The sequence below is a fragment of the Electrophorus electricus genome, chromosome 1 (genome assembly GCF_013358815.1).
Source record: "Electrophorus electricus isolate fEleEle1 chromosome 1, fEleEle1.pri, whole genome shotgun sequence".
Classification (NCBI taxonomy): domain Eukaryota; kingdom Metazoa; phylum Chordata; class Actinopteri; order Gymnotiformes; family Gymnotidae; genus Electrophorus; species Electrophorus electricus.
Window position 1 is genome coordinate 10,126,456 of NC_049535.1, and position 14,449 is coordinate 10,140,904.

The following is a 14,449-nucleotide window of genomic DNA, read 5'->3' on the forward strand; positions in this document are numbered from 1 at the left end:
TGACCTCTCTACAAACGGGAGCCCCTCATTGGACGGTCTAGTGATGCATTCCACCAATCAGGATCAAGTTGCGTGTCTCCCACAGTTTATGTTAAAATGTTACATTGGCTGCCTTATATGGCCAAACGTCTCGGTTACCCTCAGGCTTGATGTGTGCGTAAGGGTGTGGGGACACAAAGGATGGACTTCAACAGAGTGGTTAGAAGAGTTAATATCCTAAGACAGCACTGTTAGTACTTTGACAAGTGTTTAGTAAATTTGTGCTATTGCAGAATACAAAAAGGAATACCTCATAATTCACACTGTAAATGGGAAATGTCAGGGATTTACAGCTCCTATGCTAGATTATAAATGTCTGTTATCTACAGGAGTATCGTGACCTAGCACAGAAGAGTGTAATCTGAAGTTAAGAGACAGTTCACTGCAGTAAATCAATTTGCATGTTAAGGTATTTGTGCAACACTGTTACCCTACAGGTTGATAACGCCGATGGACCCAGATCTCCTCTGTACAGAATGTCCTCTGTCTATTCTCCTCTGTAGAATCAGACTGAGTATTACATGTTCTAGACTGATAGTGTTTGATATAAATATGTTATAAGTAAAAATCTTTTGGATTCGTTTGTGCTAGTTTTTTTTTAAGTAAATATTTCTTTTATGTGGAGTTTTTCTGTTCTGCAGTTCTAAACAGATTCTATAGACATTCACCTGGTCCAGGTCTGGTCAGGGTCAGGGTCGGGGTCAGGGTCAGGGTCGGGGTCAGGGTTAGGATTAGGGTCAGGGTTAGGGTTGGGGGGTCTCCTTCCAAAGATCTCAGCCAGTCAGGATATTGGATGCTCCGGGCCACAATAAATGACCAGGTGGTTACAGATCTGTTATCTGGTCCTGCCACCCATAAAGGACCTGTGGGAAAAGTGTCGCAGTTCAGCTCCTTTGTTGGAGAGGATCACTGAACAGACCTGTTACGAGCAAACGGAGATCTTGTCTTATTTTTCACTGCAACTCAGTGCACATTTTGCTCTGGCTTTGAGGTAGAACCACACCAGTGTGGCCAGGGATCTAAGCATGCACATGCATACCTTTATCTCTAAGCCTAAAACCCTAACCCTAACTATAACCATAACCCTAAACACTAACCCTAATCCTAACCCTAACCCCAACCCTAACCACTAACCCTAACTATAACCATAACCCTAAACACTAACCCTAACCACAACCCTAACCCCTAAACCTAACCATAACTATAACCATAACCCTAAACACTAACCTTAACCCTAACCCTAACCCTAACCCTAACCCTAACCCTAACCATAACCCCTAACCATAACCCTAAACCATAACTCTAACCCTAAGAGGTATTCAATGCATACCACCATTAAACAGTCTCATAGATTATATGATAAATAAAGCCAGGTTACATTAAGGACTGTACATCAGATGTGAGGGTTAGGGTTAAAGGTTAGGGTTAGGTTTAGGGTTAGGGTTAGGGTTAAGGTTAAAGGTTAGGCTTAGGGTTAAATTTTAGGGTTAAGGTTAGGGTTAAAGGTTAGGCTTAGGGTTAAATGTTGGGGTTAGGGTTAGTCTTAAAGGTTAGACTTAGGGTTAAATGTTAGGTTTAGCGTTAGGGTTAGTCTTAAAGGTTAGACTTAGGGTTAAATATTAGGTTTAGCATTAGGGTTAGGGTTAAAGGTTAGGCTTAGACTTAGGGTTAGGCTTAAAAGTTAGACTTAGGGTTAAATGTTAGGGTTAGGGTTAAAGGTTACCTATTGCTGACTGCATGCTTTTGCCCCTGTGGCAGGTCTCTGGTTCAGAGGAAAAGCAGAGAACATCTGACCACAGCACATATGTGATTAGAGCAACTTTTGCCTTGTATGAATATGTGTACATCTGTACTTGAGCGTGCGTGAGTGAGAATGTCAGTGTGTGTGTGTGTGTGTGTGTGTGTGTGTGCGTGTGTGTGTGTGTGTGTGTGCCTGTCAGTGTATTTGTGTGAGCCCTTTACTCATATCTAATACTACTATACTTGGCTAATGCTGTGAAAATTAAAGTTAATGTGAACACAAGGTCCTACTAATCCATCTCCTCATGGCTACAGTGCACTTCCTGCAGCAGTAATCTGCTGGTTCCCTGGGGATCCACAATCCCTCGGTGCTCAGTCTACATCCAGTACTGCAGTCAGAACAACAGTTTGAAACAACACAAGATTGGCACTGATGAATACAAGACCATGGCTTAAAAGCCAAATGTTTATAACAAACATTTTTTTTCTTTGGAATCTGATTTTGGAGTTATTCCATCTCCTAAGCACTACAGAAGGCTAAAGTTTCATCATGTACACTGCACACGCACCCTCAGCGTTGGCGTTACAGACAAGACGGCGTTCCTGGATTATGGTGTCTGTATACATATTCAGCATACTTCCGAGCTCTGCTCAGTTGTTAACACGAAATAGGACCTTGGCGTCACCCGCGAGCGTGGCAAACAGCACATTAATAAACAAACAACAGCCACCATGGTGCAAGCCCTTTTGTCAAACCTATAAACTCATTTTCAACTCAACTGTCAGCAGTCAAGACAGAGAGACGCTCTTAAATGTGGGTGGGTGTGCACTCAGGAAGGGTTCTCCTGCATCATGTACTTAACCGTAGTATATACAAAACAGCCATTTTATTAGAAACATAATTTTAGCAGAAACACGTCTCTGTTTCCATGTGGAATTGGTCAGCCATCCTGTAGTGATTTATCAATGGTCACAGTTCTGCTTTTGTTAGTTTTTTTTTTTTTTGGGGGGGGGGGCTTGCCATTCCACTCTGAACCCAGCAATGACATTGACATGTAAAATCCCATGTTTAAAACTAATTCAAGTGTGAAACAGCTTAACATTACCAACCAAGACTCTTCCATGTCAATTTTAATTTTGTATTGAGGATGATTTACCAGCCAAATTATATCTGGTTAGCAGTGGTCCTGTGTTTGGAGACTGAGCAGTGATCAGTGGTAAAGAGATGCCATAGCTATGGGCTATCGTTAGGAATGTTAAAATACACCAATAAAATATCTGCTACCTAATAAAGTGTCCAGTGAGTCCACATACATGCTGCTGTGCAGACAGGAACTCAGACACTTGCAGATAGAGTTCAACGATAACAGTGTACTAAAAGAAGGGCAAATCCAAAATGAAAACAGTATACAGGCGTAGGTCAAAACCATACAGGAGACAGGCGTAGGTCAAAAACCATACAGGAGACAGGCATAGGTCTAAAAGCATACAGGAGACAGGTGTAGGTCAAAAAACATACAGGAGACAAGCCTAGGTCAAAAACATACAGGAGACAGGCATAGGTCAACCCTGGGCAGGCAGAAAACATATAATGTATTACCAGGGGAAAAAAAAAACATGGTGCAGTCAGCAGGCAGGGTTGGATACACGGGATGCAGTCCAGAGAAACCGTTCAAAATGCGTACTAAAGATAGACAAACCTCTAAACAGGAAAGTGTCCTGAACCTGCTTAAATACAAGCAAACCAATGAGTAACAGGCGACTCTGATTAATATTCCAAAGACACAGATCTCATGTGGTTTCCTGGTGTCTTGTGAGAAGCAGAGTCCCGAGAGGCAGGACGAGAAGGCAGAATGCAAACAGCACAGGGATGGTTTAAAAATCCATTTACTGGGCTGAAAATTCTCTTAATACTAAATGCATAAAGAGTTATGCATAAATAGAAGGACATAATAGATCATATTAAGTGTACTTGCAAGGCATTTTTGCTTGATACTAATCTCTGACTGAAGATGTTTTAAACGTTAATACAAAATAAGGAGATGAAAACAGAGAGATAAAAATGTTTGAAGGGTAAGCTTCTCTAACCCTAACCTAACCTAACCCTAACCCTAACTGTAAACCTAACCCTAACCCTAACCCTAACTCTAACTCGAACTCTAACCCTAACCCTAACCTTCTCTAACCCTAACCTAACCCTAACCCTAACTCTAATCGTCTCTAACCCTAACCCTAACCCTAACTCTAAATCTAACTCTAACCCCAACCCCAACCCTAACCCTAATCCCTAACCCCTAACCCTAACTCTAAATCTAACTCTAACCCTAACCCTAACTCTAATTGTAACCCTAACTCTAATCCTAACCCTAACTCTAACCCTAACCCTAACTCTAACCCTAACCCTAACCCTAACTCTAACCCTAACCCTAACTCTAATCCTAACCCTAACTTTTTGTTTGGAGGGTTCTATCTTGGGAGACATATACAGAGGGGCAGAGTTTATAAAAGAGCATGTGTGGTCCTTCTTGGTTCCACACCAGTCCCATATATGTACATACTGAGACCTCTATCTTTTGATCCATCAAGCTCCTGGAACCTAGCACAGACTGCAGAGTCGAGATTACTGTGGCGACCTCTCTTTCCCAGCTGTGGGTAGATATGAGATGTTTCAGACAAGGTCCCACGCTTTCAGTCATTTGAATCATAAGGCAAGCTCTGTTAGTAAGATAATTACACATAAATGTGATGTTGTCTCATTTATGTCAATTGTTAATGAAAATTCTGGAACAGTCACTTGCCTCTAACAATAGTTCCCACATGTGAAAACAACAAAGAAATATTTCAAATGAATGTAAAACTGTGTCTCTGAAATGGTTATGAACATTATAAGATTAGGTCTGCCATCTAGTGGTGTAGAGATGTAATTTTTACCACCCTGGCATCAGTGGTCATTTTCCAAAGCAGGAAGAAAGTCTTGCCTTAGATGAGATGACCATTCTATCATCATCTTAAAGTTAACTAGAAAATGCTGTAGGCTGTGGACATTTAATCTAATCAAAAGCCATGACATAGTGAGTTGATTTTGCACTTGAAGAAAACCTTAACAGAGTGTGTGATGTTTTAAGGATAAATGAGTTCCTATGAAGTAACACTACTTGAGTCTTTTTAACAGATACTTTCATACTTTTACTTAAGTAATAATGTTAATGACTACTTGAGTAATTATTATTTTAAAGTAACAGTACTTTTACTACCATTTTCATCCGCTTTCTTGAGCAAAGCCAAATTCTTGTGTTTAATATGAGCCATGAATGTAAAAATATCAGAATTTGGTTGGTGGATTAAACCGTGTCATTTAAAAAGCAGGTTAAGGTGTAGGTATATTAACCTATACATCATGTTTATATTGTGTATATATTTATCATATATTCTCACATTTTTAATATTTATTATATTATTATATTATCGCTAGCACACTAGTTCAGTTTTTTTTTTATTTGTACAGTCCATATCGGGGGTCCTGCCTAGTGTAGTAGATCCTAGCCTATTATATATTTTTATATATATTATAATTGTATAATATACAAATATACATATATATATATATATATATATATATATATATATATATATATAATTGTATATTATACAATTATCTCTGACACACAGCTCAGCTCACAATGCTACTATTGCACTTTCTGGTAGATGCTATCTGCATTTGACTGCCTATACTTGTACTGAGGAATGACAATAAAGATCCATCCATCCATCAATCCATCCATCCATCCATCCACAAACTCGTCCTACTCAAACAGCTCTCCTCTCACCAGCAGGTTTTTCTACCGTGCAGCAGAGGGCGCCACCTAACCGCAGCTCAGGGGAGGCGGAGGAACTGCTGCCGTCACTGCTGCGGGAAAGAATCTTCCGCGTTATTGGAGCCACTGTAATGCCAGTGAACACGGGATTGCTCTGGGAGTCTAAAACTTGAAGCTTTTGATTGAAACAAGAATTTCAAACACATGCTGTGCAAATACGTTTAATACTATAATCCACGTGCTATTCTACTAAAGGTGACAAAAAAGTAAACAGGTTTTCAGGGTTTCTTGGATTATTTCTGACAGAGTGACTTATCTGAAGATGTTGAAAGCAGTCGTACTAATCGGGGGTCCTCAGAAAGGTGAGACGCTCCTGTTCGTGCTGTTATACTACGCTTTACATCCAAAATATCGTGTGATTCAACATAATTAAATAGTAACTAAACATTTAGGGGATTACGATGACGTGGCGATGAGGAAGATATTAATGACAGTTACAACTATTTGTATACAAAGCTCTGGAATTCGACGAAATATCACAGTGGCCTAATTGTGAAATATTTCACGAATTTCCACTTGTTAAGACATTAGGGCATTTTCGAGTACAAACGTTAGGAAAACCTAACGCCAAAGGAGCTTGCCTTCTGTCTTCTCCACCAGGAACTCGCTTCCGCCCCCTGTCGTTCGAGGTGGCCAAGCCGCTGTTCCCCGTGGCTGGGGTACCAATGCTGCAGCATCTCGTAGAAGCCTGCGCCAAGGTGGGTACCGCATCCCGTCTGAAGCCTACAAGATGCAGTGTGAAGTGACGACTGGGTGATCCTGACCTGTATGACACAGTAGGCAGCTGTTGTTTTTTGCTAACAGGTTCCAGATATAAAGGAAGTCCTCCTGATTGGCTTTTACCAGCCGAACGAGGAGCTTAGTCGCTTTTTAGCTTCTGCCCAGCAAGAATTTAAAATCTCCTTAAGGTAGGTATACAGTAACTGTTATATAGTAAACAACCTATGTTTTATTATCCCATTACTGAGGTTCTAAACATACCATATAGCTCATCACTAATCGCTTCTAATTAAGAAATAAAAGTAAAAACATGTCTGTGATGTTTATGTTTGTGGCAAAAAGTATATCTATCTATCTATCTATCTATCTATCTATCTATCTCTATCTATCTATCTATCTATCTATCTATCTATCTATCTATCATTACTATTGTGAGTGTTATTAATATTAGTATTAATATATCTTGGGGTGGCACACTAAAAGGCTATACAGTCTATAAGAACCTCGGAGTACAAAGGTAAAGACACTATATTATAGTGTATAATGAATTGCATACTGTTTAATTCCTTGGCTGTTCTCATATGAATATCACATCAGCCAAGGAATCAATAATTAGCTTAATAAATTCAATTAAAATGCATCACAAACAAAGCTTCCATTCATGTCCAGCACGTCATGTTTTACCTTATTTACAAGTGGCTTCCATTCTTTGAATCATTTCAGTGTGCTATAACTTGGCAAGCATAACGTTACTAATGGGGTGGGGCTTGTATATTCAGCATATGGGCACAAGACAAGAGGCCTAGATACTGGACACAAAAATCGCAAAACATGTACAAATACATGGAACTGTAAATATAACCTTAGCAAATATCAGAGCAATCACACAGTAAAAATTGTTGCTTTGTAAAAATCATCAACAATGTCAGTACACGAGTGTTAACGTATTTATTAAAATTAAAAAACAAATGTGTTAAATGCTGTTTAATTACCCTTTTTTAGTTATGGTACTTTAAAATATAAAATCATCACAACCAATCCAAATGAAAAGGGCAGAAACCCCAGAAAGCTGATAGATGTGCTAGATGGTGAATGACCAAATGAGCTTTAGACTCTACAGTTCTACTGACCCAGTCATCTCTTCTGGAACATCAACTCCTGTTCCCTTCCTAATGTTGCTCAGTTGCCTTTTAAAACATTTTCATAGTTTGCATATGTAAACATTAATTTAAGTTCCAGTAGAGTTGAATAAGAAGATTTTTCATTTGCATCTTTGTTGAATCCTGTTTTTAGTAGTGAGTTGATGATGGCTTTTGATCTTAACTGTGATGTGAGAATGTGCTTAAATTGAGTTCAGTCTGCTCAGTGTTGACTGACTTTATCTGCTCATTTCTGACTTCTCCCAAAGTTTAACTCGCTGTCCTGGAATTGGTTACTCTGGGTATGTCAGGTCAGGTTAGTTCATCTCAGGAGTTCAAGGTTCAGTTTAAGGTTTGTTAAAGCTGCTTTCTGGAACAGCACCCAGCTAAGCCGTCTCTGTATGTCAAGCTGTATGTGGGCAGTCTGTGTTGATCCTGTCCTGACATCTTTAGGTACCTGCAGGAGTTTGCTTCTCTTGGCACTGGCGGCGGGATTTATCACTTCCGAGACCAGATTTTGTCCGGGGGGCCATGTGCGTTCTTCCTGATGAACGCTGACGTCTGCTCTGCATTCCCCCTGGCAGACATCCTCCGCTTCCACCGTCGCCATGGAGACTCCCACTGTGGAATCATTCTGGGGACCACGGTAAACCAACCAGTGATATGAACAGGGGCTTTACAAATGTGTGTACAGGCTGTGTCTGCCCACAACCCTTTGGGAACTGTGATGTTTTGTTTTACCTTTCACCAGGCTAACAGGAAACAGTCACTGAATTATGGCTGCATTGTGGAAAATCCAGAAACAAATGAGGTACCAATAACACTGACCTTCATACACACACAAACAAGAACAAACAAACAAACAAACAAATATAATAAGTAATAAGTAAAAGTAATAAGAGATTATTATTGTGTGCACAATTATTAGGCAAGTTGTATTTTTGAGGATTCATTTTATTATTGAACAACTACAATGCTCTTGGTCAATCCAAAATGTTAATAAACGCAAACCCGAATATTTAAGAAAGTAAAAGTGAAGTTTATTATGTGTGCATAATTACTGGGCAACTATTCATGTGCAGAATTATTATGCAACTAAATGAAAAACAGAAATTTTCCCATCTCGCGTGTTTTTCATCTGTTAAAGTGAAATAATAATAATAATAAACAAACAACTCAAAATTTACACACGAACATTTCTAACATTTGAAAGAAATATCAGAGACCACTATAGCCCCCCTTCTTTTCAATAACAGTCATAAGGCTTCCATGCATGGAGTCTGTCAGTTTCTAGCCTTTACTGGCTAGCCACGTAGTGGAGTACTTCGATGCATGCAGTGGAGCATTGTCCTGCATAAACATCATGGTCTTCTTGAAAGATGCAGACTTTTTCCTGTACCACTGCTTGAAAAAAATGTCTTCTAAAAACTTCCAGTAGGTTTGGGAGTTGATTTTGAGTCCATCTTCAGCCCAAAAAGGCCCAACTAGCTCATCTTTAATAATACCTGCCCATAGTAGTACCCCACCTCTGAGTACTAAACACCTTGTACTTCTGAGCACTCCAGGTAGGTTGCAGTTCTGGAATATGACAGCACTGGAGGATAATGGATTCCTGTTCACTTCACATTTGATTCTTCTTAAATCTTTGTCGGTTAATTTGCGTCTTTTTTTCTCAAGACGTTTCTTGCAACCCTGTTGACTGTTTGCAACAAAACATATGATGGTTCTGTGATCACGCCCAAATATCTTAGCAAATTTAAGAGTGCTGCTTCCTTCTGAAAGACTTTTTACAATTGTTGACTTTTCAGAGTCAGTTAAATCTCTTTTTTGGCCTATTTTGCCTGAGGAAAAGAAGGTGTGTAGTAATTATGGACACCTTGATATAGGGTCTTGATCACCTTAGGTCACACCCTCCTTCATTACACAAATACACATCACCTAACATGCTTAAATCCAATAAGCATTCAAGTTTATGCAGCTTGGAGTGGGAAAATATGCATAAAATTATGATATTGTCAGAATACTCTCTTGACTAATAATTGTGCACACAGTGTAAACAAGCAGTTTGCAAAGAGCAAAAGCTACTTGCAAATCCAAGGTGATGGGTTTAACGTCATACTGATACACCTGTAACCTGTCATACTAATACTCCAGTAACCTGTCATACTCATACACCTGTAACTTGTCATACTCATACACCTGTAACTTGTCATACTCATACACCTGTAACCTGTCATACTCATACACCTGTAACCTGTCATACTAATACTCCAGTAACCTGTCATACTCATACACCTGTAACCTGTCATATTAATACTCCTGTAACCTGTCATAATGATACACCTGTAGGATGCTCTGGATAAGAGCATTTTCCAGATAATGTAAATGTTTTTATTATTCTATCCTCAGGTCCTTCATTTTGTTGAAAAACCCAGCACTTTTGTTAGTGAGATTATCAACTGTGGAATTTACCTGTTCACACCTGAGATTTTTGGGCACCTTGGGACAGTGTTTCAGAGGAACCAGGAGGAAAGGCTCCAGTAAGTGCTAGAATGACCCAGTTCTGTGCTGAATGTGTGTTTTTTGGACGATCTGTGATAGTAAATCAGATTAACGAGAGTCCTGTTGGCACAGGGAGCTGTGATAGTGAATCACACTAACGAGGGTCCTGTTGGCACAGGGAGCTGTGATAGTGAATCACACTAACGAGGGTCCTGTTGGCACAGGGAGCTGTGATAGTGAATCACACTAACGAGGGTCCTGTTGGCACAGGGAGCTGTGATAGTGAATCACACTAACGAGGGTCCTGTTGGCACAGGGAGCTGTGATAGTGAATCACACTAATGAGGGTCCTGTTGGCACAGGGAGCTGTGATGGTGAATCACACTAACGAGGGTCCTGTTGGCACATGGAGCTGTGATAGTGAATCACACTAACGAGGGTCCTATTGGCACAGGGAGGGTCCTCTGTGCACAAGGCAGATGGCTGAGGTGATCCACCTGGAGCGGGACATCTTTACCATGCTGGCGGCACACAAACAACTTTACGTTTACAAGACACAGCACTTCTGGAGCCAGATCAAATCTGCAGGGTATGTCTGAAATACAACCCCCCGCCCCCGCGCACTCTTACTCTCTTTCTTTAACTCCCTCTTGCACGTGTTCTCACGCCGCCTGTCTCATTCTCTCTCACTCCCTCTCTCGCAATCTCTTTCTTTCCCATTTTCTTTTTCACCCTTCACTGCAGCCAAGTCATGTGACCCAAGTCTAATTTGATTGACAGGTCAGCAATATATGGCAGTCGTTTGTACTTGAAGCAGTATCATGAGACTCACCCAGAGAGACTGGCCACAAACCAGGAAGGGGCACCAAAGATAATAGGTACCTGCAATACTACAAGTACTGCATTTAAGAATAAGGATAATATTAAAAACAATAGTTGTTATTATTATTATTATTAACATCATCATTGGATTTAGTCCTGCTATAACCTGTATACTTAATACATGCATATTTAAATACCTGTCTTTGTGTTTGTTACTGACTTAATAATTACCATTAATTATGTTCTACCTGTAGGGGATGTTTACATCCATCAGACAGCTAACGTTGACCCCACAGCTGTGGTAAGCATATCACAACATCACAAACACGCCATTAGAGAGGATCAGTAGGCATTTGCTTTAAACTACCTGTTTTTCTTCAGTTAGGTCCCAACGTCTCAATAGGGAAAGGGGTCTTGATCGGTGCAGGGGTTCGAGTGAGGGAATCCATTGTCCTCCATGGGGCCGTGCTACAGGTAAAGGAGTCAGGTTGCATTTAGATATGTCGTGGTTTTGATTAGTCAGATTTGTTTGGCATGGTTCTCCTGTGGTGGTAAAACAGCAACATTTAGGGACAGCACAAATACAAAATAGTCAAAATACAAGGACATCACCTCAACAAAACATCTTAAAAGTGCCGTGTTTGTGACAATGTAAAAAAAACTAAAGTGTGATATTGAAACATTAATGACAACACATTAACATCTAGCCACAACACAGCAGTATGAACCCAAACTAAACGTTTCCACGTTGCTACTACTATACATGATGACCAGGAAACCATTTTCATGAGAAGTCTGGTGTAGTCTGTGGTGTAGTCTGTGGTGTAGTCTGAGGTGTAGTCTGAGGTGTAGTCTGAGGTGTAGTCTGTGGTGTAGTCTGAGGTGTAATATGAAGTGTAGTCAAAGGTACAGTATGAGGTGTAGTCTGAGGTGTAATCTGGTGTAGTCTGTGGTACAGTCTCAGGTGTAGTCTGAGGTGTAGTCTGAGGTGTAGTCTCAAGTGTAGTCTGAGGTGTAGTCTCAGGTGTAGTCTCAGGTGTAGTCTCAGGTGTAGACTGAGGTGTACTGGTGCTGAAATCCTTTCCTCACTCTGTTCCAGGACCACTGCTGTGTGCTGAACAGCATCGTCGGGTGGGGCAGTGTAATAGGAAAGTGGGCAAGAGTGGAGGGTAGCCCAAGTGACCCCAACCCCAACGACCCCTATGCTAAAATCGACAGTGAGACTCTGTTCAGGGATGGGAGTTTGACCCCCTCTATTACCATCCTGGGTATGTGACACTTATATCATCTCCATGCACAATGACACTGCTTCAGGTGTTCAGAAACAAGGACCAAAAAGAATAATAACGAAATGAAAAAGCTACCTGTGAGTCAGGCTCTGACATTCATACTATACTATACTACACTATACTATACTATACTATACTATAATATCCTATACAATACTATACACTACACTATAACATACTATACAATACTATACTATACTACACTATACTATAATATACTACACTATACTATAACATACTATACTATACTACACTATACTATAATATACTATACAATACTATCCTACACTATACTATAAAACGCTATACTACACTATAATATAATATACTATACAATACTATACTACACTATACTACACTACACTATAATATACTATACAATACTATACTATACACTATACAACACCATACTATACTATATTACACTATACTATAATATACTTTACTATACTACACTATAGTATAATATACTATAGAATACTATACTGCACTATACTATACAATACTATATTATACTACACTATACTATACTACACTGCACTATACTATACCACACTACTATAATATACTATACTACACTACACTATACTATACTATAATGCACTATACTATACTACACTATACTACACAATACTATACTATACTATACCAAACTACACTATACTATAATATACTATACTACACTACGCTATACCATACTATACTATAATCTACTATACTGCACTATTATACTACACTGCACTATACTAATACTATAATAAACTATACTACACTATACTATTCTGTACTACACTATACAACACTGTACTATACTATATTATATGTCATACTTATTGCTCTTCCTGGAGCAGTTTTTCAAGTTTCTTTTTTAATTAGATATAATAATGGGACTTTTACTACTAGAGGGAGAAGTAGCTTTCACTAGGTCTGAGTAGGTCAGAAGCTTGAGCATATTACCTGAATGTAGCATTAATAAGGCATTAATCTACTTAAATTAAACTTCTCATTTAAGGTTTTTTGTTTCTACATAGGTTGCAATGTGAACATTCCATCAGAGGTCATTATTCGAAACTCAATTGTACTCCCTCACAAAGATCTTAATAGGAGCTTCAAAAACCAGATCATCCTCTAGAGGGCGCCATCTCCTTCTTCTCCTTCTTGGAAAAGGCATGGAATGATCCACAATAATGTGAATAAGGAATCTACTAATTTGACATAATATTGTTTAGCAGACATTTGGTGTGTTTCTGTTGCTTGTTTGGTGTCTTGTGTTTACCCTTGTATATGTCCCTCTTTTTATAAGTTTTTGAGAAACTTTATAACAATATTTTTTTTCAATCACTACTTTTATGTTTTCGAATGTGACGAACATTTTCATTTAAAAATTTTAAAATAATTTTTTCAAGTTAACCTAAATTTAATGTTAGTTTTATACTACACAAACTTTAGTCTCCTAATCCAGTGATTGCATCAGGGTCCTGGACTCCTGTAATGATTTTGCACATCACTGATGTTGGTTTTTGTATTATTCACTTAATAGTGAAGAAGTGAGTTTTTAGGAGCCAGAACATGGCTTCACATTCACATTGACCTGCTTTTTGATGTCCTAATATTCATCAATGTCTCGTGTTGGGTTTCGCCTATATGAGGTTGTTCGCCTATGAGGTTTACATGCATCAAGTTCTGCCACAGTGTGAAGATGGGAGACGCAGATGAGTGAGAGTATTGTAAAGAAAGAGTCGGGCGTATAGTACCAGCCAGTGACACTGCTAGGACTGTGCTTACCAGCTTTTCTGCATGAGAACATGGGCCAGAGGAGGATGGCCTCCCCCCCTTTGAGTTTTGGTTCCTCTCAAGGTTTCTTCCTCGTGCTCTAGGAAGTTTTTCCTTGCCGCTTTCGCCCTTGACTTGCTCACTGGGGGCTTGAACCTGGACATTTGTAAGGCTGCTTTGTGACATCTGTTGTAAAAAGCGCTATGTAAATACATTTTGATTCGATTTTTGAATTTGATTTGAATATACTGAGATGCACAATCAAGTCATCTTAAATTCAGATGGAAAGGGTAGGTTTTCCTGGCCAGTCTGAGAATGAGTTAGCTTGTTATTGGTAATTTATCCTTCCCTGGGACTAGACCTGAGAGGTTCCACTAAAGGAGGATGGTGGTGGGGCGGTTTAATCAAACCCAATTACCACATAAAGCCTGCAGCCACATTACGCCAACCTGCAGTGATCCGTATCACAGCGACAGATAGAGAGAGCGAGAGCACTGCTTAAAACACATTAACTTGCCTGAATCCATTTGCGTGGGAGGCAGAATGGTGG

General features: G+C 39.5%; 1 protein-coding gene across 1 annotated transcript; it reads left to right on the plus strand.

Moving 5' to 3' along the window:
• The first annotated feature begins 5,718 nt into the window (after window positions 1-5,718).
• gmppab (GDP-mannose pyrophosphorylase Ab) lies at window positions 5,719-14,008 on the plus strand. Its single transcript, XM_027004692.2, has 12 exons — window positions 5,719-5,956; window positions 6,255-6,352; window positions 6,459-6,562; window positions 7,967-8,159; window positions 8,265-8,324; window positions 9,923-10,053; window positions 10,470-10,604; window positions 10,796-10,893; window positions 11,092-11,138; window positions 11,219-11,311; window positions 11,937-12,105; window positions 13,158-14,008. Exons 1-12 carry the CDS (start codon window positions 5,917-5,919, stop codon window positions 13,256-13,258), a joined length of 1,269 nt encoding a protein of 422 aa, XP_026860493.2. The 5' UTR covers window positions 5,719-5,916; the 3' UTR covers window positions 13,259-14,008.
• Window positions 14,009-14,449: the final 441 nt, after the last annotated feature.